The sequence below is a fragment of the Toxorhynchites rutilus genome, chromosome 3, assembly GCF_029784135.1.
Source record: "Toxorhynchites rutilus septentrionalis strain SRP chromosome 3, ASM2978413v1, whole genome shotgun sequence".
NCBI lineage: Eukaryota > Metazoa > Arthropoda > Insecta > Diptera > Culicidae > Toxorhynchites > Toxorhynchites rutilus.
In genome coordinates, this window is record NC_073746.1 from 224,140,856 (window position 1) to 224,167,676 (window position 26,821).

Consider the following 26,821-nt stretch of genomic DNA (forward strand, 5'->3'; position numbering starts at 1 on the left):
CTCAGTAGAAAATTCAATACCCAATCTACAGGCCCAATCAATCAAAATGTTAAGAGAATCTTGCAAAGGATTATGAAGATCGGTGCTGTCTTTGCCCATTACCGATACTACACAATCATCTGCAAACTGTCTCAAAATATAATTTCCCGATAAACAAACATCAATATCATTTACATAGAAGTTGTAAAGAATTGGACTAAGACATGAGCCTTAAGGAAGACCCATGTAGCTAATGCGTAAAACTGACGAAGAACCATGAGAAAAACTCATATGTTTTTCACGCATTAGGTTAAACAGAAAACTATTTAATTTCTGGGAAAACCCATTTCGACGAAGTTTTTGAAAAAGAACTTCAATGGAAACAGAATCAAACGCACCTTTGATATCTAGGAACACTGATGCCATTTGTTGCTTACTACATAAGGCAAAGTCAACCTCTGATGAAAGAAGCGCAAGACAATCATTGGTTCCTTTGCCTCTACGAAACCCGAACTGCGAAGGCGAGAGAAGATTATTAGATTCAACCCAGCTGTCTAAACGATGGAGAATCATTTTTTCTAGTAATTTGCGAATGCAAGATAGCATTGCAATTGGTCTATAAGAATTATAATCAGACGCAGGTTTACCAGGTTTCAGAATAGCTATAACTTTAATTTGTCGCCACTCATGCGGAACAATATTCTGCTCAAGGAAAGCATTGAACAGTTTCAACAAACGTCTCTTCGCATTATCAGATAGATTTTTCAACAAATTAAATTTGATCCTATCTGACCCTGGAGCCGTGTTGTTGCAAGAAAGAAGAGCAAGAGAAAAATCAGTCATACTGAACGGAGGCTCAACATCATCAGATCTCTAAGAAGGGAGAAGGTGCGGGGGCTGAGTCTGGACATATCTTCTTGGCAAAGTCAAAAATCCACCTTTCTGAATATTCAACTTCTTCATTTGAATGAGATGAATTTCTCATTTGTCTGGCAACTCTCCAAAGAGTGCTCAAGAAAGTCTCTCGTGAAAGCCCATTTACAAAATGACGCCAATAGCCTCTCTTTTTAGCTTTAATGAAGCTTTTGAATTTACGCTCAAGATAAATGTAGTTATCATAACGTTCACGGGTGCCCAATTTTCGCCAATCCTTGAACGCATTCGATTTATCTTTATAGAGATTTGTACATTCTTGGTCCCACCATAGATTAGGAGGACGTCTACGAAACGAATTACCAGGAAAGCGCTTCGTCTGAGCATCAATAGCACTGTCAAGAATTAAACCAGTTAGAAAATTATATTCTTCCAGCGGGGGTAACTCATGAACTAATGCCACCGATTCTGAAATAATTGAAGAAAATCTCTTCCAATCAATGTTTCTAGATAAATCATGCTGAATATTTGTTGTTTCAGACGATTTTGAATTATTTGAAATGGAAATAGTGATTGGCAAATGATCACTTCCATGTGGATCTTGGATGACATTCCAATAACAATCTAAAGAAAAAGAGGAAGAAAACAGGGACAAATCTAAGCAACTAGTGCGGCCTGAAGATGGAGCAATTCTTGTTACATCACCTGTATTCAAAATTGCCATGTTGAAGTCCTCACAAAGATCATAAATCAAATTGGCCCTTCGATCATCAAAAGACTCACCCCATCCAATTCCATGAGAGTTGAAATCTCCCAAAATAAGATTAGGTTGCGGTAAAAGTTCAACAATATTCACAAGATTTCTATAATTAAGCATAGTTCTTGGAGGAATATAAATAGAAGCAATGCATAAATCTTTACCCTTGATACGTGCCTGACACGCAAGAATTTCAATTCCTGTGACTAAAGGCAGGGGAATCCTGTAAAATGGGTAGCATTTTCTAATACCTATGAGAACTCCTCCATAGGAATCATTGCGGTCTAAACGGATAATATTGAAATCATGGATGTTTAACACATTGTCCGAATGAAGCCATGTCTCAGAAAGAGCAAACGCATCACAATTCAAAAAATGGAGCATTTGCTTGAAAGAATCAAGTTTAGGAAGAATACTTCTACAATTCCACTGCAAAATAGAGGATTTTCCTGGCTCATCCAATAAATTAGACATCGAAATTAATGATCGAGAGGAGGGGCCATTTTGAAGTCATTTGTTTAGCTATCTGGCTGATAGAAGGAAGCCAAGCAAAAATTAAACCTTTCATTGAATCTGATATTCCGAAAAAATCAAGAATCCATTAAACAATTCATGAAAAGGATATACCTCCTGAAAAAGATGAGGATTCAGGAACCGATTGAGAAGTAAATTGAGAATGGCTTGACAATTCAGGGAAATGAACGTCATAATTAGAAGATCTCCAACCAGGAGGGTTATTCTTGGGTAGAGCAGAATAATTTGAAGATTCTGGATTATTAGAGATCAATCCTCTTTGTTTAGATGGCGTAGATGAAGAAGCAATTTTTCTCTTCCTGACTCTTCCTGTGATTACTGGATCAAATTGAGAATCCGAATCATCATCCTCTGATAAAACAGAGAAAGGATTTTCTGAAGCCTCGGGTACCTGAGGTGAAGCTGCCTTGAGCATATCAGCGAAGGATCGATTAGAACGATCCTTAAGTGATTGCTTGAGTTTCATCGAACGTAATTTGTATTTCGGACAATCCTTAATTGTATGAGGAACATCTCCACAAAAAATACATTTATCAACATCTTTGTTACAAGTGACTTCGTCATAGTCGTCTCCACATTTTGAGCATTTCGTTTTATTACAACAGTAGGTTTTAGTGTGACCTAACTGATTGCAATTTAAGCAAGTCATTATTTTAGAAATATACTAGCTAACCCGGCAAACTTCGTCCCGCCCATTTACTTGATTAATTCTCGAGTAATGCAAAAATTTGTGTTTCATTTGTACGGCAGCCCCCTCTAAGAGAGGGGGAAGGAGTATCTTAACACCATAGAAACATTTATTGCATCCTAAAACCTCCACATGCCAAATTTGGTTTCATTTGCTTGATTAATTCTCGAGTAATGCAGAAATTTGTGTTTCATTTGTATGGCAGCCCCCCCCCCCCTTTGAGTGGGGGAAGGACTGTCTAACCATCATAGAAACATTTATTGCACCCTAAAACTTTCACATGCCAACTTTGGTTTCGTTTGATTGATGAATTTCCGAGTAATGCAAAAAATTGTGTTTCATTTGTATGGCAGCCCCCTCTAAGAAAGGGGGAAGGAGTATCTTATCACCATAGAAACATTTATTGCATCCTAAAACCTCCACATGCCAAATTTGGTTTCATTTGCTTGATTAATTCTCGAGTAATGCAGAAATTTGTGTTTCATTTGTATGGCAGCCCCCCCTTTGAGTGGGGGAAGGACTGTCTAACCATCATAGAAACATTTATTGCACCCTAAAACTTTCACATGCCAACTTCGGTTTCGTTTGCTTGGTTAATTTCCGAGTAATGCAGAAATTTGTGTTTCATTTGTATGGCAGCCCCCCTTAGAGAGGGGGGAGGGGTCTCAAAATATCACGAAAACCTTCCCCGGCCCCAAAAACCCCTACATACTAATTTTCATGTCGATCGGTTCAGTAGTTTCCGAGTCTATAAGAATCAGACAGACAGACAGACATCACTCCATTTTTATATATATAGGTAACCGAACTGGAAGACGAAGTTTGTCAATAAGCACATAATTTGGAAGTGCTGTGCCTTCGAAGGAAATTCTAAAAGAGCCAGAAGGATAATACTTTTTTTCTGTACCCTCAGATTTCAAAGAGTTCAGAGATCTCACCTCCAAAACTTTAGCATGTGGAATATTTGCATTGTGGAAGATACCCTTAGCTTTTACAAAATCTTGAAGTTGAAGAGATTTTTCCGTAACTACACCATCGATTTCAACAATGTGAGCCGGAATATTAACTCTATATTCATTAGTGAACAAAGAGTTTTTCACTATCGCGTTAGCGTCTTTGTAATTTGAGAGCACAACACGAAGTTTATCTTTATTGACTTTCGTCATTTCTAAGACACCTGAGTAGTTAGACGTCAGGTCTTTGCAAATTTGAGATACTCTTAGAGGTTTCCCTTTCGGACGGAAAAATACCACCCAACGGTTTTTCGATGATGCCGGGGCGTTCTGGTATTGTCTAATACGTGGAAGTTGAGCAGAATTAGGCAGAGATTGTGTCGAAGAGTGAGGAACAGAGTCACTATTTGGTACAGACGAAGAGTTTGACTGCGATTGTTTTTGTTTTTTTCCTGAAGAAACCGTAAAATCATCTGGAGGAGGGTCTAAGACCCTCATTTCAGCATCGGAGGGTTCATTACCCTCCATTTTAAAAAAAAAAGAGTCGAAAGAGTCGTAAAAATGAGAGAGAAGATTCTTTAGAACACGTAAATATTAAATGATAAAATAAAAAAAAAATAATAAAATGAAATATGTGTATGTATATGTATATGTATACGTATGCGTGAAAGAAAAATAAAACGAAAACTTATCTTAAATGTATCTAGATGAATGATAGAGAACTTCTGAAATCCTTGAAGCGGGTCCAATGGCAACTTCACACTCAAAAAAAAAACTTGAAAAATAATTCCGACTTCAAGAAAATTCCTTTCTTCTCAGTATATTGTCCCGGCTTCTTTCGAAATACCGTCAAAAATAGTCTTGAATATAACTGAAAATCACAGAAAAAAAGGAACGGAAAATACGTTTTTATTCGTGATGATTTGAAATATACGTCACCTTATTCCCAAGGCTTGCTGCTATATGAGATTTCAATTTGTTGTTAAAGTGTGTTTCAGTCAGAATTTGGTCGCTTATTTTTATTCACTGCAGCGCCCCTAGTTGTCACATCGAGAAACTATTGACAGCGTTTTGATCCCGATAATTTGTGTATTCAGTAGTGAAAATTTGATCAAATTTGGAGGATACGTTCAAAAGTTATCGACAACGGAACGCGAAAGGCAGAACAGACGGGATTCTGCACACTCACGTTGAGAACCCGACGTGGTTAGGAGGAAAGATCGTACAATTTCTGAAATTTCCAAAATCGACGGTAAATACCGTTCTAAAACGTTACCGGAAGACAATTACGTTGGCGCGGGCGAAACCAATCAGGCGTAGAGGTGGAACATATGATCGTAATCTACAAGCAAAGGTGATTTGAGGAGTCCACAATAATCCTGGGCTCTCCTTGCGGGTTTGGCGAAAAAGTACACGGCGAGCCACAGTACAGTTAGGCGAATTTGTCTGCGAGAAGGCTTGCGGTCGTATCATGCCAACAAACACCCCAATAGGACGCTGAAACTGAACCTGGTTACTAAAACCCATGCAAGGAAGCTGTACGAACAAGTGTTGACCAAGTACAAAGGATAAATTTTGATGGGAAAAAAAAACTTGAAAAATAATTCCGACTTCAAGAAAATTCCTTTCTTCTCAGTATATTGTCCCGGCTTCTTTCGAAATACCGTCAAAAATAGTCTTGAATATAACTGAAAATCACAGAAAAAAAGGAACGGAAAATACGTTTTTATTCGTGATGATTTGAAATATACGTCACCTTATTCCCAAGGCTTGCTGCTATATGAGATTTCAATTTGTTGTTAAAGTGTGTTTCAGTCAGAATTTGGTCGCTTATTTTTATTCACTGCAGCGCCCCTAGTTGTCACATCGAGAAACTATTGACAGCGTTTTGATCCCGATAATTTGTGTATTCAGTAGTGAAAATTTGATCAAATTTGGAGGATACGTTCAAAAGTTATCGACAACGGAACGCGAAAGGCAGAACAGACGGGATTCTGCACACTCACGTTGAGAACCCGACGTGGTTAGGAGGAAAGATCGTACAATTTCTGAAATTTCCAAAATCGACGGTAAATACCGTTCTAAAACGTTACCGGAAGACAATTACGTTGGCGCGGGCGAAACCAATCAGGCGTAGAGGTGGAACATATGATCGTAATCTACAAGCAAAGGTGATTTGAGGAGTCCACAATAATCCTGGGCTCTCCTTGCGGGTTTGGCGAAAAAGTACACGGCGAGCCACAGTACAGTTAGGCGAATTTGTCTGCGAGAAGGCTTGCGGTCGTATCATGCCAACAAACACCCCAATAGGACGCTGAAACTGAACCTGGTTACTAAAACCCATGCAAGGAAGCTGTACGAACAAGTGTTGACCAAGTACAAAGGATAAATTTTGATGGATGATGAAATATACGTAGAAATGGATTTCACACAAACAGTCGGTAACAAATTTCACTTTGCCAAGCGTAGAGGGGGTGTTGCGGGTAGGTTCAAATGTGTTTACACAGATAAATTTGCCCTTAAGTTGTTGATATCGCAAGGGATCTGTAGTTGTGGAGAGAAGACAACGGTTTTTATGACTGGGGAACAATGAATGGAAAAGTTTACAAGGAAGAGATCCTTCAGAACAGGATTTTGCCATTCATTCGATCACACAAAGGTCCGGTGAAGTTCTGACCTGACTTGGCAAGCTGCCTTCACAGTCACGATGTCGTCAAGTGGTATAAGGAGAACAAGGTCAATTTGTTGAAAAAACTATCAATCCACCATCGTCCCATCGAGAGATATTGGGAAATTACGCGAGACTAAAAAACTGAAGAAATGAGGCAGTACCATCAAAAAACCAGCTCAATTGGAAAGTGGTGGAGCCAGACAGCAAACACGGTTACCAGCAGTATTGTGCAGAAAATGATGGGTGGTATCACACGAAAAGTTGGAAAAATCATCCGAAAAGCTGACGAATAATTTCCTTCAAATTCATTAAAAAACCAAATTATAACTGAAGCAGGCTTCAAATGGTACAAGAAGAACACAAATCAGATAATATTTAACGAAATTATAGCATTTCAAAGAGGGTTGAAATTTTACAAATCCCACTTATTTTGAGTAACTACCATAGCGAACATAATGAGCGTTTTAGTTCGACTGTTTTTGACGTTTCAATAATATGACAATTAGGTTCGGACGCAGACCGGACTAAGAAACACGATAAGAAAAAAATAAGTTGATAGTAGCAAACAAGCAGGAACTTCTTAACCTACATTCTACTTTTATCAGGTGAAGATGTTCAAAGGATGCGATATTTTTTCACAAAACATTACTCGAACATCTAAATTAAAAGTTAAACAAATGAAACATTTTTATCAATGCCCTTCGGTTAGTTGTTCCATTAGATATTATTATATTTCAGCCTGAAAACAATGTTTATCTGTATTGATAACATTGAACTATCCTTAAGTAAGGCCGTGTACAGCAGTGGCCCGATAATGTAAAACTCATGACCAAAACAAGAGGGGGGTACACAAATACTACGAAGTTTGCCTTCGCGGATAATCGAGGTTCTACTGTATACTGAAAGACTGGTAGCATACGACTTTCGAAAGATATATACAGCTTTCGTAGTGGTTAATGGTTAAACTAAGTTCACATGGTTCTTATAGCGTCATCTGTTGGCAAAGATCGAGAACTTATTGAAAGTCCCGATTCAATACAACGCGTTATTCGATCGCATCGAATTGTCGGGTCTGAATCAGAACTGCTACCGAGAAACAATCAAGCATCATCTGGACACGAGAAGGAGGAACCTCATGAAATAATAATCATCCACAGTAAACAATAACATTTCATTTTCCGCGAAAAAAGCCGCAATAAAGGCGACACAATGGTGTGCGAATACGGGCATAAGTGCTTCCTCTCTATGTGTGCACAAATTTTAAGACAATGACAGGATGAAATGTATTGGCAGTGAAATAATGTCATTTTCATTATATCTTGATAAGACAATTCGATTGTCTTACACCGAGGCGTTTGTCGTTCGGTGGTGTCATATTACAGACGTACACAATTCTCTTCGATAGTGCCGATGATGGATGATGATTAAATTACCGATTCGTATTCACCATTGCCAAATATGAATTCGCATTGTTCCCACACATACACAGGAAATGTTTGTTTCAAAAGACTACCGCTCCCGTGACAAACTTTCGGAATCTGCGCCTTTAATCATACCTTTCCCCGAAAATCCTTCAGACGATGCATTCATCTCCAGATCAGCACTTCGCGTGCAAACGGGAAACATTCCAGGAATTCAGTTCTCTTTTGTGCTGATCGGAGAATGATGTTTTTAGTGCCTATTGAATGTGAAAGGGAAACTCACCCGTGCTACCATAGTGTGAAGGGCCTCTTTCGAAAAGAAAAGGAAGCATAAAATGGAATGCAATAATAATATTCACCTTTTTCTTCCATTTTTGCATTCTTTACCAATGTTCAAAATCTTTTCCTCCCTTTTCACTGTCAATTATGTTCGAACGTTATTCTCATTCGGCGCAACGGTGCTTATTATTGATTTCTTTTAATGAACTGTTTTCCGCAGTCGTGCACTTCCTTCGTATATAACGTTTTGCATTATTATACAAATTGTATGCGATGATACGCGGTCGCGAATCTCCAACGCACCACAGTGATGTTCAGACATCGCGGGTTTGAACAAATTGCAGCTTATTATTATCTCACTGTTCGGAGTTTCCTTTTTTTTATTAGTTTCGCGCTTACCCGATTGAACCTTGCGTTTCAGCCAAATGACACATACTTTTTCATTGGAAACAAGCTGCGACCTTTTCCCCGCTCATTACTGTACTCGTCGTGTTCCGAGAAAAGTATGACCGAATAAAAATGGATTTCCTAGAATTGGATTGCGCAATCCCTTTTTGGCACATGACAGTGAAGAGTTTGCCATTACCTTCTGCCCCCTGTATAACGTAATCTCCCCGTTTCTTGGGATTGCTTTCTCAACGGACGGTTTGAGTTAAAGATAATCATCAATTGTGACCTGACATTTTGTTATTTTTTTTCTGTATTCAATCGTTTTTATTTTGTGATACACTAGGTGTATGCTGTTCTCAGCTGCCACATCAAATAGTTGCTTTGTGTGTATCAAACAATTTTTATGTGATTTCTAGTGTATCATCGCGATTAATATTAGGTTGGAGAAAAAGTTTTCCATTATTTTCTCGATAGCTGGCTTTAGTGATCAATATCTCGTGTAATATCGATCATAGAATTTCAAATTTTGGCTCGTTGTAAAGGTGACATTTCACACTAAAAAAATTGCTATTTTTTGTTTGTTCCATTCAGTTGTGAGTTACAGAGTGTTAACAATGAAGGTCAACAAAGAGAAAATTCGGTACACTTTACACTTTTTCTTTTATAAATGCGAAAATTCAAGCCAGGCCGTTGAATTGCGATTGGTGTGTGTGGTGTCGATACTGCAACAGTAAAATAGGAGCAACTTAATTTATTTTTCATTTTTTTTTTGGCAGACTTATCTCACTTCTTAACTAGGCGAACCTAGCCAGAATTTTCACCTGCCCCCGGGCTTCTGAATACCAAAGGGGGACTAGGCTCTGCGGAATGCACGTATCTGCATGCTCGTGCTGTTTCAGTCCTGACCGAGAAAGTGTCGGACAATCGCGCAGGTGCTAAGGATGACCGACTTTTGGATGCCGGCCAATTCCTTCTCCATGTTCAACACCTTTAGCGCTTCCAGAAGTGTCTTCGGGACAATTCCAGTTCCAGAGAGAACGACTGGAACAATTCTTGGGACCTCCCTTAGCCCCCACAGTTCCTTGAGCTCCACGGCCAATGGTCGGTACTTGCAGATTTTGCGACCGTGGGTCTCCTTCAGATTCTGGTTCAGTGGAATAGCGACATCGATGATGGTGACTTTGCGGTCGCTCTTGTCGTAAACCATTATATCTGGACGGTTGTGGTGGATCGAGAGGTCGGTCAGAACAGTGCGATCCCAGTACAGCTTGAAACGGTCATTTTCCAGGACAGGTGCAGGCAGGTACCGGTAGTTTGGTACGTTGTCTTCCAGTAGAGCACATTGGAGCGCCAGTTGTCGATGAACAATACGGGCCACGTTGTTGTGGCGCTCGGTGTAGGCTGCGTTGGCCAAAACAGGACAGCCTCCCATAATGTGCTCTATGTTTTCACCTGGTTGATGGCACATCCGGCAAATGTCATCAACGTCTTGATGCCAGACGTACCGCCTGCAGTTTCTCGTCGGCATTATCCTGTCCTGGATGGCTATCATGTCGGCTTCTACTACTGAAGAGAGTTCACCACGCGTTAGCCACAGATTAGATGCGGCCTTGTCGACGTGTGGCCGGTCCAGTTGATGGGGGTGGGCACCATGCACTGCCTTCTGCTTCCAAGCTGCAATCTTCTCCTCCACTGTCTGCAGATTGCAGTTGAGTTGGTACCCCGCTTGCGCCAAGTGCAGAGCGCTGTATCCTCTGTCGGCGGCGCAGACAGTCCGGTATAGCGCGTTTTGGTTGGCGCGTTCTGCGAACTACTCGCGCAGTTATCGTATCTGGGCAACACACAGTGCAGATATGTCGAATATTCCAAGTCCCCCTTCTTTGCGTGGCAGTGAAACTCTCTCCAGTGCCGATTGAGGATGGTGCATTCCGGCCTTTTTGAATGCTTTCCTCATCCTCCTCTCAAGGTCCTCTAGGTCAGTTTTGCTCTATTTGACTACACCAAAACTGAAGGTCAGCAGGGGAACCGCGAATGTGTTGATCGCGCGTACCTTGTTCCCCGCGTTGAGGAAAGTCCTCAGGACACAGTTCACTCGACTCAAGAACTTGTCTCGCAGCTCCGTCTTGATGTCGGAGTGGCGAATCCCGGTGAGCTGTCGGAATCCAAGATATTTATAGGATTCACCACGAACCATGTCTCTTATAAACTCGCCGTCATAGACCTCGTAACCTCCGGATTCGGTAAGCTGCCCTTTCAGCAGATGGACACAGCGGCACTTGTCGAGGCCGAACTCCATACAGATGTCCCTGCTTATGTCTTCGACAACCCGGATAGCTACACCTAGACGCTGACTTGAATCAGCGTAGACCTTGAGATCATCCATGTAGAAGGTATGGGTCACTTCTTCGTGGGCGCCGTCGCCATACCTTATTTTATAGCCATGACCGTTTCTATTGAGCGTCCTACTGAGGGGGTTCAGTGCCAGACAAAACCAAAGCGGGCTGAAAGAGTCGCCTTGGAATATCCCAACTCTTTATCTGCAGCGTTCTAGACTGCAACACATTTTCCCCATCACTGAGGTGCAGAGACGTGCTCCACTGCCTCATCGCATGCTGCAGGAACCTAACGACGACGGGATCAATTTTGTAGAGCTCCAATACCCGGACGAGAAACGAGTGAAGTATGGAGTCATAAGCCTTCCTGTAATCGATGTAGGCCATACTTAGGTTCCGCTGGTTATATACCGCCTGGCCGACTATGGCTGCGTCGATGATGGCCTGGTCTTTGCAGCCATGCGTATTTTTCCTGCATCCTTTCTGCTCTTCTGCGATGATGTGATGCTGTTCGCAGTGAGCAGAAACTTTGGCGGTAATTATGCTGCTCAGTATTTTGTACAGACTCGATAGGCACGTTATCGGTTTGTACTTTGATGGGTTCAATGTGTTGCTGTCTTTCGGGAGGAGGAATGTGACGCCACGAGTGGCGAATTCAGGAAGGTTGTGTGGGTCACGTAGCACTTTGTTGAAGCACTCAGCTATCTTTGGATGAGCGACGGTCAGCTTCTTGTGCCAAAAGTTCTGGACACCATCGGGGCCCGGTGCTGCCCAGTTCCTCAGGTACCGCGAGGCTTCGCGGACATCGTTCTCTCCGACGATGATAGCTGGCATCTCTCCAATTTCACCACAACTCTCCTCCTCCCGTCTTAACCACATTTGCCCGTCGCGATGTTCTACTGGGGTCTCCCAAATACCAGCCCAGAAGTTCGTCACATCGCTAATATCTGGCAAACCTTCGCGGTAGTCGGGCTTCTCGTCGCTAATGTGGTCGTAGAACGCTTTCTCGTTATCTCTGAACATCCGATTTTGTTCCTGGCGCTTTGCAGAGTCAGAGTAACGTTTCAGCCGTTTTGTAAGGACGCTCAATTGCTGTACCAGTGTGTCGAGTTTTTCCGTCAGCTGGTGAGCTCCCAGCTGGCGAAGTTCAGTAGGCCGCACGATCACAGCAACTTGGCGACATAATTTCACCGATCTGCTGCCTCTTTTGTACGCCATCAGTCTTCCAATTGCGGCGCGCTTGTTTAGGATCCGTTGCTCCAATCTCCTTCGCCATGGAGGCTCACGCCTTTCACGGAGATGTTGGAGCAGTCCGCCTCTTGGCCTAATACGGTATCCTAAACTTTTGGCGGTCGCCACAGCAGCACAGTAAACTTTCAGTTGCAGCTCCTCCATGTTCTCAGCATCAACCAAGTGCAGCGGAAGAACGTGCTCGTTCATGAGCTTTACTGCACTTGTCAGCCTGCGGGAATGCTGCAACTTCGGGATCCTGGGGCGCGACAAAGGGTCCGTGTCGCGGAACTGTGAGATCGCCTCGTCGTAATGGAAGACCAGATCGCGTAGTAGTTGTTGATCTGGCTGTGGATCTTCCGGCTCAGGGGGTTGTTGTACTGTGCCTCCACTGGTGCTGATACGCGTGCCCCACTCGCGAATGAATTGCTCAGCCGTACTGAACTTCGTCTCGACACATCGCTTGCTCTGCTTGTTCTGGAGCTTAGTTCTCTCTGCACCTGCTGCTTGATCTCGTCGACTTGCGTTTGGGAGAGCATATTGTTGCGTACAATCGCTCTACGCCTCGCGTTCATCGCGTTTTGGTCAAGCCTCCCGACGAACTCTGGATACGCTTCCTCGAACATTGCGAGTATTCGAGGGCGACCGCTCATGTCCGTCTCCAAAGCAGTGCAGATGAAATAGGCGCGGATCACGAATTCGTTCATTTCGTGTGTCCACATGATCCGTCGCCTAGTAGTACCCACAAGTGTGGACGACTGTCGTCTGACAGTCGCAACACGCCTCGTAGGCGCAGCGTTTCGTTGGTGATGTCGATGGCTGCTGTTTCCGTGTGGCGGTAGCTCTTCGGGTTGAACCCGGCTGGTGGCCCGCTCTTGCACATCGCCCTCCAGCCGCTGGCCGCTCGCTCTTACGCCCGTTCCAGGACCAGCTCCAGTTCGGGGACCCTTCTCGGGCGATCGCATTCTGAGTATTCTTCGTGAACGTAGCTCCATTTTCTGGGTGTATCTCCTTTGCCCGGGAGACAGCGGGTTGGCAAGGCCTCCATGACCCGGGAGGCCTTCCCCGATTTCAAATTTTTTTTATTTTTTTCTAATTTTTTTAATTTTTTTTTTTAATTTTTTTTTTTAATTTTTATGTCAGCGCAATATACTAAATTGAGACCTCTACTATCAACAAATGGACCGTTTGAAGCTAGCAATTGACCAGAAACGTACAAAACTGGCTAACAGAAGAGGTTTTGTGGTTCATCAGTACAACGGAAGGCCACAGATTTCCGAGAGTTCGATTAGGATGTTTTTATGTATGCACCATATAGTCCGGACTTGGCACCAAGCGATTACCACCTTTTCCTCGCATTCAAAAAATTCCAGAGTGATTAGAAATTGGAATGGGGAGAAGATTGTAAAAATCTATTACTAGAGTTTATCGTCTATAAGGACCAAGACCTCTATGATAGAGACATGATGAAGCTACATTTAGAATGGCAACAAATTTTTCAACATAACGGTGCATATTCGACCCAAATCGGACAATCCGAAGCATATTAAAAATAGTTTTTCACCCAAAAATAATGGATTACTTTTTCAACAACCTAATACTTTCGGAGATACGGAAAGGCAATCGCAAAGATAAAATCACCTTGCTTAATTAGTGTGCTAATTTTCAGTGCTACGGTGATAAGAAAACGATTGGCTGAACTGTAAAATAGTTGAAGATATTTGTAATAATTTCTGAATATGTTTTAGAAATGATAATGATAGAAATTCATTGGTAAAATGTCCTTCGTCTACAGGGGATGGAGCATTACTTTCAGACAGAATCTTTCGAACAAATCCCAACAACGTTTACGAACAAGCAATTTTGAAAAGAAAAAAATTATACGTTTTTGCAATAATACAATGTGCTTCATTTTCATAGTCTGTTCGTTTTTCAATCGTTCGCCTAAATCATGAATTCGTAAATTTTACAACATGCTGAAATACGATTTTATTCCTGTACATTATTATTACAAAAGCAAACATTAGGTCGATTTAACGAATATTGACAGACAATCATTGAATGAATCGATTAATTTTAGTATCCCAACGATGATTTCCTATTCGAATGAATGAAAAAATTGTAAGGGGTTGTATCTAGGACACGACCGCATATTTTCGACGTAGAACTACGCAATTATATTATGCAATGCACTTGTTTATCACTTCAAATATTATTTTAGAATGCATCGAAACTTTTGTGATAGATTATGTTCTTCGTTACAAATAAATTTGATGAACGTCCCTTTACGTTTGATATGATGCCTCGGACTACCAAAATATGTGAACGGAAGAATTGTCAAACGATCATTGTATTTTACATTTCCTTCTGAAAATATTGCACATCTTATGTTTATGTAGTTCTCGAACCGCGAATGTTCATTCACCCGAAATGGCGGTTTTCTAAGGCTTCTCAGTTAAAAAGTACGTTTTAGGGAAACATATTCCGGTCTGCACAACGACAAGCTAGTACAAAAGTACTCAATACCAAAAATTACCCCCGACTTGCATGTATCTGCAAAACGGATTCCCCAAGCATATTAATTTGGCCGTGTTAGGGAAACACAGCACAGTGGGAAAAAATACCCCCGACTTGGATGTTTTGACAAAGCGGATTCCCCCAGGCACATCGATTTTGAAGTCCGTGTTAGGGAAACACAGCTCGGTGGGAACAAAAATACCCCCGACTTGCATGTATATTTGCAGAGCGGATTTCCACAGGTACATCAATTTTGAAGTCTGTGTTGGGGAAACCGTAAATCGGGCAAATCAAAACTTGGCAGTTAGGGCGTTTAAATAGCGCTTGACATTTTGAAGTTAGTTGTTGATCTCATGAAAAATAGTATTGAATTAATTGTGATAGACGCGTATAAAAAAGGAAGTTCTTCCAGTTTTCGTGAATTTAAACCAGTTAGAGATTAACGGATTGTGATGTATAGCATATCAAACAAATCATAGAGAATTTCCGATTCGATTGGTATGCAAATCATGAGAATTCGTTCACAGTATTTCATAAAATCGTGACCTGTTTTCTGATTTGGCAACCTTCCTGAAAGACGTAGTTCTACGTCAAAAAATATACATCTCAATAGAACATCATTCATCAATGGACAAACAAATATTCGTAAAGGCCCTTTTACAATGTAGCATATACTTTTATCTTTTTTAGCTGTATCGCCACACATATCATGCCGGGGCTCCGAGTTCGATTCCGTTCTGGCCGGGTAATTTTTTGCCAAAGAAATTTCTCCAACATGCACTAAGGTATTCGTGCATTCTTGAGCTTGTCACTCAACATACATTAATGGTGTAATACTAGTACAACTACTAATACTACCTTGAGATGGCGAAGTTGTTCTAGGAACGTTATTACCATTGAAAGTGAGAACAACAACAGTGTGTTCATGTCATCTGTCAATTAAGTAAAGATACACAAATCTTCTTCTTGGATGGCACTAACGTTCCCAGTGGAGTTTTTGCCTTCTCAGCGTAGGTATTACTTGCGTCATTTACTAATAAAAAATGACGCAAGTAATACCTACGCTGAGTACCTATTAGTTGAGATTTCTATGCCGAATAACACGCCTTGAATGTATTCTGGAGTGGCAAGCTCTAGAAAACGCGTGACCTCGGTGCAGTTGGAAAAAATTTCTTTGACGAAAAATCACCCGGCTAGAACGGGAATTAAACCCGAACCCCCGGCATGATAATGTAGGACGCTAGCCACTCGGTCACGGGAGCACGTATAAAGCTACACAAATACTCTCACAAAAACGGCGTAGCGCGTCGCTTCATTGAGCCCACGCTGCGGTTTTGAAATCCGCTCTAAAGTTGCACCTCTATGTGTAAATAGAGATGTCCGGTAATCGTATGATTAAACGATTAATCGAATACTGACTACAAAAATTGATGTGGGAAAAAGACAAACCGCGATGATCGTTTCCATGTACCTCTATTCCTGCTACGAGTGATAAAGTTCCCACGTCAAAAATGTCTATCCTGATACAGAATGAGATTTTACATAAAAAGTGTTCTGTTAACTAAGGTTTATTTAAATTTATGCATTTTCAGCTATTTTTTGTGCAAATTACAGTATTTAGAATTGAACATTTCCCACGTGAGGATTTTTTTTACATTTCATAGAAATTTTGATAGTCTCATTGAATTTACACAAATTTATATTTATTTAACGAGCTTTGCGTCCTGTGTAATATTAGGCTGTCAAAAAAGTCCTGCGGTATTTTTTTTAATTTTCATTTGTTCATAAAATTAGTTACAATCATCTGTTTCAAGTCAAATATGCGCCGTTTTGTTCGATGACTTGTTCCCAACGAGATGCCAACTTCATAATACCCCTGTTATAGAAGCTCGCTTCCTTATTGGCAAAAAACTCGGATAGCCAATTTTCACAGGCCTCTTTTGTGGCTTACTTCTGACTACCTAGCTCGTTCGCCATGGAAAAAAACAAGTGGTAGTCACTTGGTGCAAGGTCCGGACTATACGGCGGATGCAAAAGAACCTCCCATTCGAGCTCCCGGAGCTTCTAGCGCGTCACCAAAGAAGTGTGTGGCCTGGCGTTGTCCTGATGGAAGACAATGCGGCCTCTGTTTATCAAAGATAGCCTCTTCTTCATGAGTGCTACCTTCAAGCGGTCCAGTTGTTGGCAGTACAGGTCCGAATTGAGCGTTTGGCCATAGGGAAGCAGCTCATAATAGATTATTCCTTGACAATCCCACCAAACACACAGCAGAACCTTCCCGTTAATGAGGGCTTGGCCACCGTCTGAGCCGCTTCAGCGGGCTTCGACCACGACCGTTTGCGCTTCACGTTGTCGTAAGTGACCCACTTTTCATCGCCAGTCACCATCCGCCTCAGAAACGGGTCGATTTTGTTGCGATTCGGCAGCGATTCACATGCGCCGATACGGTCAAAGATGTTTTTTTGCGTCAACGTGTGTGGCACCCATACATCGGGCTTCTTTGTGAATCCAAGCTTCTTCAAATGGTTAATAACGGTTTGATGACTTATCCCCAGCTCTTGGCCGATGCTACGGCTGCTACTATGCCGGTCTTTCTCGGCTAATTCAGCGATTTTGTCGCAATTTTCGACGACAGGCCTTCCGGAGCGTGGCGCATCTTCGACGACCTCTACACCAGAACGAAAACGTTGAAACCATCGTTGTGCGGTGGAAATGGAAACTGTATCGGGTCCATAATCTGCACAAATTTTATTGGCAGCTTGAGATGCATTTTTGCCTTTGTCATAGTAGTACTGTAAAATATGTCGGATTTTCTCTTTATTTTGCTCCATATTTGAGACACTATAACTCACGAACGACTTAACCAAACAAAACACTGTCAAGGACTATATTAAAAAAAAAACCTTTCCAACAAGCTATAGTATGACTCGATACAATGTGTACAACTAGAACTACGCGCTTACAACGACACCTCGCGGAAATATCGCAGGACTTTTTTGACAGCCTAATATATGCTGTATTTGTTATTGTTTCTGATAACAGGATTCTGTTTAGTTGTCTCTTTTTTTGTCATTTGGTCCCAAGCTGTCCTGATAATAAAATATACAATTGAGCCTTTCTTCACTCGTCGACGAAAACCAAGAATTTATCGCAGCTGAAACCGATTATTATATTGTGATAATCATATACGACATTGTATATATATAATCATATACGACATACGACATCATTTGCCCGGCTATTTTTTGGTACCCCTTTTTCCAAGCGAAAAGTCTCGATAAAAAACGTATTTTCTCGCCGCACTACGGCAAAGTCTTAAACTAAAGTAACTTCAATTTCTCAACTCATTTTTATTCAGTGTATAGTGAAAGTTTTCAATATAAAGGGTGTGTCACATCAAATTGCATCACGGAAAAAACGCTGTAGAAATTCGCCCAGTAGACCGATCCTTTTGAAAATTTTAGACAGTAAAATAAAAACTATTAAACAACTTTTGGCATTTCCTTTTTATTCATACTTCGAGCCCAAGCCCGTATGCTCGCACCTTCCTCTTTACCCCGTCCATAAGGTTCTGTACAACGTCAGGTTGTAGATTTTTTTAAACAGAAATCCATTTTCTCTTGAAGTCCGCCTCCGATTTGACAACTTTTGGGTTCTTCCGGAGGGCCTGCTTCATAATCGCCCAATATTTCTCTATTGGGCGAAGCTCCGGCGCGTTGGGCGGGTTCATTTCCTTTGGCACGAAGGTGACCCCGTTGGCTTCGTACCACTCCACGAAGCGAGACCCAACCAGAAGATGGTCGGGCCCTCGTGCTGCTTCAATAGTGGTTGTCATTGTATATTGTTTGCAATGTTTTGACCTGTGTTATTGTTTGTTGTTTTTATTTAATCGTTTTTATGGTGAACATTAATGTTTTTATTGATACAAGTGTGATTATAAACCGTGCTATCGACCCTTTTATCGTTATCAACTATCTGTGTGTAGTGACAATATCAAGTTTTGTGATAATTTGTGTCTGAAAATTGCACCTCTGATACGAGTGATATTGTTTGTTCTTCCATCAGTCTGACGTCACCTTCATCTTCATTGTCAACAGTGCCATCTGTTTGTGGATTATATTCGTCAGAAGCTTTTCTTGCGCACTTTGTTCATCTAGCGCCAAGCTTTCGCAATGGATACAAACTGCTACCAGTGCTCTAAGCCGATCAAATCGCTTGAGTTCATGCAATGTAGTGGTTTTTGCAATCAAGCGGCGCATCTCAAATGCGTTAGTCTGAAACGACCGAGTATGGATTTCGTGAACGAACACTGCAATTTATTATGGTTCTGCGACAAATGTATCGACTTGCTCAAATTCGTGAGGAATAAACCAATGACTACGGTAAACGATATTGTATTAGCTGTTTCCCAGGTTATTCATAGTTCGCTCTCGGAATTGAAGGAGGATTTACATGAAACTAAACAGTTGACGAAATCGCTCACTGAAAAACTGCACTCTAATGATTTTGAACCAAATCGTGAGAAGCCCGTATGGCCGAGGATTAAGCGAACTCGTGACAAATCGGAGCGGGAAACACCAAGAGCCCACCCGAGTACTAAACTTGTTAGTGGTACCAAATCCGTAGAGAAACAGACACGGGCCGTTGAGACTGTGCCAAAACCTCCGGAGAAATTCTGGATTTACCTGTCCAGGATTGCCCGCCATGTCACCGAGGATGATGTCTCTGAGCTAGTGAAATCCTGTCTACAAACCGAACAATCCGTGGATGTTCGAAAACTCGTGCGAAAAGATGCTGATCTGAATCAATATGCATTTATTTCATTCAAAATCGGAGTAGATTTGCAGCTCAAGGAAACGGCTTTGGATCCATCAATCTGGCCTAAAGGAATATACTTCAGGGAATTCGAGTCGCAGGAAACCAACAAGGATTTTTGGGTACCAGCGAAACATCCGCGGATTGGCGAAGGAACCCCAGTAACAGCCTCAACGCAATGAGTGATGCTTCGAGCCGTTCGTCCTGTCCACAATTTCATCTAGTAACGGAACGCACATCTAACGTCTTTATGGAAGCCCCCAAACCGCCTGACACAGTCGAGCGTCCCAACTTTTTCACTTGTGCCGATTTTAGCAACCACCGCAGCCGTTCCGTTCCTGTGTTCGGAGTTGGTGAGGGGGTCTTTCAATGTGCTGATTCAGGCAAGTACGAATGTTATATCGCTTCTTCGCTTCCTGAATTCCGTCCCGTTTCCAGCGATCCCGTGCATTATAAGGATAGTACAGTTCTTCTATCATACTCAGCTGGATTGTTAAGTGAACCGGAATGCACTGATGATAGCTCCATGGGAACCCATAGTCCACTAGACACAGTCGTGCTTTTTGATCTATCCTGTCGGCGGAGTCGTTCCGGTCCTGCTGTCGATGTGCGGCCAGGGGTTTCCCACCCACCTGCTCAAGGCAAGTACCAAAAAGTTACCGATCTCGATGCTGCTGATGAATCCTCGCCTTCTAGCGTACGTCGGTGTAGAAAAATGTGTGTTTATTACCAGAATGTTGGTGGTATTAACACCTGCATCAACGATTATTTGCTCGCTTGTTCTGATGATTACTACGACATCATCGCTTTGACGGAAACTTGGCTTGATGACCGCACTCTGTCCAATCAAGTTTGTGGGCAAAACTACGAAGTCTTCCGAACGGACCGAGATCAGTTCAACAGTATTAAGTCATCTGGAGGTGGCGTTCTGATAGCTGTCCATCGACGTTTGAAAGCCCAGCTGATTGCTGAAAACGCATGGTCGTGTGTCGAACAAGTTTGGGTTTCGATAAAACTAGCAGCGAGAGTTTTGTATATTTGCGTTGTGTATTTTCCTCCCGATCGCATTCGAGATACCGCATTGATCGACGTTCATCTACAATCGCTGTCAACTATAGCTGCACGTGTGCTTCCAGCAGATGAAATTATCATGTTTGGTGACTTTAACCTCCCAGATCTGAAGTGGCGAATAGGGTCTGGAAGATTTCTGTTCGCTGATCCGGCCAAATCGACATTTCATGCGGGTACGAACGCTTTATTAGACGGCTATAGCTCCAACTTGCTTCAGCAAATCAATTCCGTTAGTAATGAGAACGGCCGCATGCTCGACCTTTGCTTTGCGAGTAAAACTGACGAAGCTCCAACACTATCGGTAGCACCAGCGCCTCTTGTGAAATTAGTACCTCATCACCCTCCACTATGTTTAGCACTGGAAGTTTCTGCGAATAGTTTCAGCGCCGTTCCTATCGCCGTCTACTACGATTTAAAAAAGGCTGACATCAGTAGCATAATTAATGTGCTCTTGAATATTGACTGGAACGCAATTTTGGACAAGGACGACGTGGACGGTGCTGTTCAAACCTTCACGAACATCATGAGCTACCTAATTGACAGGCATGTTCCTATGAAAAATAGACATTCATCTACTCACCAACCGTGGCAAACCATCTAAATTCGACGACTCAAAACTGCCAAGAGGGCTGCACTCAGGAGATATTCAAAGAACCGTCTCCCAATCTTCAAGCAACACTATTTACGACTGAACCATCAGTACCAAAGAACGTGCAAATGCAATATATCTACGTGGGGTTCAAAGAAAGTTTAGAAGAGATCCAAAATCATTTTGGAAATACGTCGATGAGCAACGTAAAGAGTCGGGACTTCCATTATCTATGTTCCTTAACGGACAAAGCGCGTCTGATGTTCAAGGAATTTGCAATCTTTTCTCAGCGAAGTTTTCAAGCATTTTCTCAAATGAGAGCCTTTCTCAAGAGCAACTCTCAATGGCCACAAGAAGCGTTCCACTTCAGAACAACTCTTTTTTCCGCATCGATGTCGACGATTCAATGCTACAATCAGCGTTCAACAAATTGAAATCCTCGAAATCTGTTGGACCGGATGGAATCCCATCATTGATTTTAAAAAAATGTGCTGTTGGATTGATGTCTCCAATGCGGATTTTGTTCAGCTTGTCCGTCAACGGGTATCTTTCCGTCGCTTTGGAAGAGAGCATACATTTTTCCGATCCACAAAAAAGGGGACAAAATGAACGTTGATAACTATCGAGGAATCTCTGCCCTGAGCGCGGTTTCTAAACTTTTTGAACTCGTAGTTATGGGACCGATATTTTCCCATTGCAAGCAATACATTTCCATCGATCAACATGGATTCATGCCGAAGCGTTCTACCACAACGAATCTTCTCTCTTTCACAACGTACATATTCGATGGAATGTCCAATGGTGTGAACCAAACGGATGTTATCTACACCGACCTGTCAGCCGCCTTCGACAAAATCAACCACGATATTGCAGTGCAAAAGTTAGACAAGCTTGGTTTCAGCGGAAATCTCCTGCATTGGTTGAAATCCTATTTGACCGGACGCTCTCTCACGGTGAAAATTTGCGATGGCCTCTCTGTTGAATTTTCGGCTACATCAGGAATACCTCAGGGAAGTCATCTCGGTCCCTTGATTTTTTTGATCTACTTCAATGATGTAAATCTAGTCTTGGAGGGCCCTCGGCTTTCCTTCGCAGACGATTTGAAGCTGTTTTGCCACGTGAAGTCTGAGGTTGACGCATTATCTCTCCAACGGCAATTGGAAATTTTCCAGATATGGTGTGTGAACAATCGTATGACACTGAATCCGAATAAATGCTCAACGATCACTTTCTCAAGAAGAAAAGATCCAATTCATTTCGACTATCATCTAGATGGTGTTCCACTAGACAAAGTCGAATGTGTGAAGGATCTGGGTGTTTATTTGGACACCAAACTCAACTTCAAAGCACATGTCAACTACGTCGTAGGTAAAGCCTCCCGCAGCCTTGGGTTCATTATGCGTATTGCGAGAGATTTCACCGATGTCTATTGCTTGAAATCTCTATTCAGTGCTTTAGTTCGCTCTACCATTCTATCTGAATGGAGTCAACAGGATTGAAGCCGTGCAGAAACGGTTTATTCGGTTCGCTTTACGGCATCTACCGTGGAACAACCCTCATCAGCTTCCAAGTTACGAGAGCCGATGCCAACTAATAAGTCTAGAAACGCTACATGTACGGAGAGATCTAAACCACGCCTTACTGATGTATGACGTCTTGATGGCTAGGACTGAATGCCCAGTGATCCTCGAAAACATCAATTTTAACATTCAATCTCGAACTCTACGAAACTACGTCTTCCTTCGAGTACCTTTCCGTCGTACTAGCTATGGATGCAACTCAGCCGTTCAAGGCCTGCAGCGGCTGTTCAACAAAGTAGCTTCGGGTTTCGACTACCATATTTCACGAAGTGCGGTTCGGCGAAATTTCATTGTTATGATAAGAAATTTTCATTATATCATTAGGACAGAAAGTGTCTGTTGATTTACCAAATAAATAAATAAATAAATAAATAAATAAATAAGCGCTTCTGTAGGCACTCCTTAAGGTAAACCTGCCCGTTTACCGTGCCGGTCATCACGAAGGGGGCGCTCCGCTTTCCCCAAGAGCAGATCGCTTGCCACATCATGTACTTTTTGGCAAACTTGGATAGTTTCTGCTTGCGAATCTCCTCCGGAACGCTGAATTTGTCCTCTGCGGAGAAGAATAACAGGCCCGGCAGCTGACGAAAGTCCGCTTTGACGTAGGTTTCGTCGTCCATTACCAGGCAATGCGGCTTCGTCAGCATTTCGGTGTACAGCTTCCGGGCTCGCGTCTTCCCCACCATGTTTTGCCTTTCGTCGCGGTTAGGAGCCTTCTGAACCTTGTATGTACGCAGGCCCTCCCGCTGCTTGGTCCGCTGGACGAATGAACTTGACAAATTCAGCTTATTGGCGACATCCCGGACCGAACTTCTCGGATCACGTCTAAACTGCTTAACTACGCGCTTGTGATCTTTTTCACTGACGGAGCATCCATTTTTGCCGTTCTTTACCTTCCGGTCGATGGTTAGGTTCTCGAAGTATCGTTTTAGTACTCTGCTGACCGTGGATTGGACGATTCCCAGCATCTTACCGATGTCCCGATGTGACAACTCCGGATTCTCGAAATGAGTGCGCAGGATTAATTCACGACGCTCTTTTTCGTTCGACGACATTTTTCCAAATTTACGAAAAATTGACAGTGAAGCATGGCCAACGTGATCTATACACTCTTATCTGATTATAAGCGAAAGCTGAAGATATAATTCCTAAAAATTAAATTTCTACAGCGTTTTTTCCGTGATGCAATTTGATGTGACACACCCTTTAGTTTCGTTTGCTTGACTAATTTCCGAGTAATGCTGAGAATTATGTTTTTAATTTGTATGACAGCCCCCCTTCGAGAGGGATGAGGAGTGTCTAACCACCATATAATCATTTATTGTCCCCTAAAACCTCCACATGCGAAATCTGGTTTCGTTTGTTTGATTAATTGCTGAGTAATGCAGAAATTTGTTTTTCATTTTTTTGTATGGCAGCCCCCCAAATTTCAGCTCAATCGTACATAATTCAGGGGTACCTCAAAGCGTTCATAGTTTTTATTTATTGACCCTCGAAAGGGGGAGATTGCTTACATGAAATTGGGGGATTAAAGAAATTATGCCAAATGATTTCAAACTCCATGGAGCTTCGAAATCTACTGTCACCTCGAAAAAAAATAGAATTTGAGGTCTGCGACACTAGTAAATGGAGTCCGATTGAGCTAATATTGAGCATAGGGTATTTTAAAGTGCAAATCAACATTCCATAGGAAGTACCGCATGAAAAAAATCAAGATGTTCATTTTAGTTGGCAGTCTAAACCATACCTTTTGCCCCGTATTCCGAAAAAACGATTAAGTCCCAGAGTGTCGATTTTTGACAATTTTTTTTTTGAGACGACAGAAAATCTCCTCCTTTCATGCAGTTTGAAGACAATTAGCATCAAAAAAATTGTTTTGAAAACCCCGTTTTAATATACCATGTTACGAAAAGATAAATTTTGCACCACTTTTCCGAGTATTTTGGTTGCAATATCTCACTAATATTGTATATCGTCTATCGTCCTCCAGGGCCTCAATCGTTGTTGGTCTTTTCGTTTAGATCCATTTAAAGTATCTTAAGTAACCCAAAAAAAACTAGTCTAGGGGTTTCATATCACACAATCTAGCTGCCCAAGCTACATGTCCATAACGAGATATCAATTGATTTTTTCTGGGAGCATTGGTAGTTATTGTCATTGTATCTGATGTTGCTCATCGCCTCAAATGAAACATTTTTGTTTTTTGATGTTTCATACTGCTGATCCTAGGTATTTAAATGTGTTTAAAATGAAACTGCACCAAGTGTAGATGAGATAGTAGTCAGTGACTAAAGAAAAAATCGTATAGAGGATTGAGATGATTAATTTGATTGATAAAAGTAATAGAGGTAATATTGAATAACAATTTTTATTTGTACAATGTTAGATAACTTTTCTTATTGAGCAATGTGAACAATTATGTTTTGGGATATAATAATTCCTAATATTAGATTCAATTTTTGAGTAACATTTTTGTAAATATATTATTCACTTTCCTAGAAAGTTCATTGATTTTTCCACACTTTGTCGATGATTGAATTTAAATCTGACATCTTACTCATTTTCCGAAGAAAAGAAAAACTCATATTGAAATGCAATTGTAAGGAAATATTCCATCCGCCATTACAATCATATGACACCGCAAATCTTCCAAGATATCTCTGGATCCATGAATGTTGGTTTTTCACCATTACGGGGAGGCATCAGTATTTTGAGCAGATCCATCCTTGAAATTTCTTTCTGCATTGCGGTATCCTCGAGAGGGTTGGGAATCCGAAAGTATTCAAGCATACTGAGAATCCCCTTCTCATCGAAGGCTGCTCCGTATATTATAAGCAAGGGACAATTTTATTTTCCTGCCTAGAGACAAAACAAAGACTGAAGATGCGATAATCACTTCTTGGAAGCTCTGTCCAACCACAAAGAAGGACACGAAAGTCTTCTCCAGTGTGCATATTTGCTACTATCGGTATAAACAGAGGCGCAGAGGCTCTTTTCATCATTTCTTTACTTTGTTCATTTTCTTCCATATAAAATTTCATTATTCACCCGTCTCGACGTTCGAAGAAAATTTTTGTTTCCGAATACCTATGGGATCTCCCCACTACAGGAAAAAACACAATAATGGTCAATTAATTCACGTGTTGGACTATGTTTGGCGTAGCGAATTTATAAGTGAATCACAAATTCATTGCGTGCAATTGTTTCGAACCGTAGTTGACCTCTGGAGCATGAGTTTAACCCTCCAGTGAACGGATATTAGCGGAATAAATATCGTTATGGGATATTCAACATATGCGGAAAAGGCACAATAATGGTTCTAATCGCTCGCTTTGCAGACAGTCCGAAAGTTCAACGCAGGTCATTCATTAAATTTGCATGCAAGTGACTGCCGGAGTTGATGTATGCTTTCATGCGGAAATAATGGAAGATAATGAATAAATACAAAAATTGCTATGATTGGAGAGTTGGAAAGTCCAATGCAGTTGCTGTTGGCACTTCAATATCTGGGTACCGCTTGTTGGTATACCAAACGGAGTTGAATAAGTAAAACTAACTTGGGCTTCACAGTACAGCGGATAAAAATCGCACAGACATAAAATCAATCAATATTCACAACCCATCATCACTGTGTTGCACAGGAAAAAGACAGTCATCCATAAGCGGGGGACTTGCCGATAATGCTGTATGAAGAATCATAAGGCGCGGCTAAAATAATATACAATGAGTAGCGAATACGAGAATCACCGCACATTGAGTGCGCCGAATCTATTGGGATTCAGTGTCATAAATTAAACAACAGCATAACACGTGCCCGCAACAGGCCAAACGAGAGGTGTTATTTTGACAGCGTGGACCGTTTACTAAATAAGACTAATGAAAACATTTTTGGAAATAGTTACGTTATCATAAAGCTTGACGATGTGAAGGTATATTTTTCCATTCTAGTTATGTCACGAACTGGAGTTCTTTTTGAAACGATTTTCTTCTCAGCCATGCTTGTTTACACATTGCTGTCAACTATAAGATTAGCGACATCCATATATACTTAATTAAATGCGATTGTCTAATCAACCTCGTTTATAAATATTAGAAATCCAATCTTTTCCATTCAAGTACTAATCAAAATTGAAGCAAATAC

General features: G+C 41.6%; 3 protein-coding genes across 5 annotated transcripts in view; 2 read left to right on the top strand and 1 right to left on the bottom strand.

The window, feature by feature from the left end:
* Positions 1–26,821, bottom strand: part of LOC129775723 (fibroblast growth factor receptor 3-like) — an 81,837-nt gene that overhangs the window by 19,926 nt on the left and 35,090 nt on the right. The window lies entirely within an intron of this gene.
* The window catches only part of LOC129775722 (acetylcholinesterase), a 208,857-nt gene that overhangs the window by 17,758 nt on the left and 164,278 nt on the right, over positions 1–26,821 (top strand). The window lies entirely within an intron of this gene.
* On the top strand, positions 18,789–20,078 carry LOC129775724 (uncharacterized). Its single transcript, XM_055780772.1, has 2 exons — positions 18,789–19,007; positions 19,068–20,078. The coding sequence occupies exons 1-2, from the start codon at positions 18,798–18,800 to the stop codon at positions 19,620–19,622; spliced, it is 765 nt and encodes a 254-aa protein (XP_055636747.1). The 5' UTR covers positions 18,789–18,797; the 3' UTR covers positions 19,623–20,078.

Coding starts and splice junctions, on each gene's coding strand:
- LOC129775724 (XM_055780772.1), top strand. CDS start 18,798: ATGGATACAAACTGCTACCAGTGCTCTAAGCCGATCAAATCGCTTGAG. Junction 19,008..19,067: donor GGAATAAACCAATGACTACG/GTAAACGATATT, acceptor TCGGAATTGAAG/GAGGATTTACATGAAACTAA.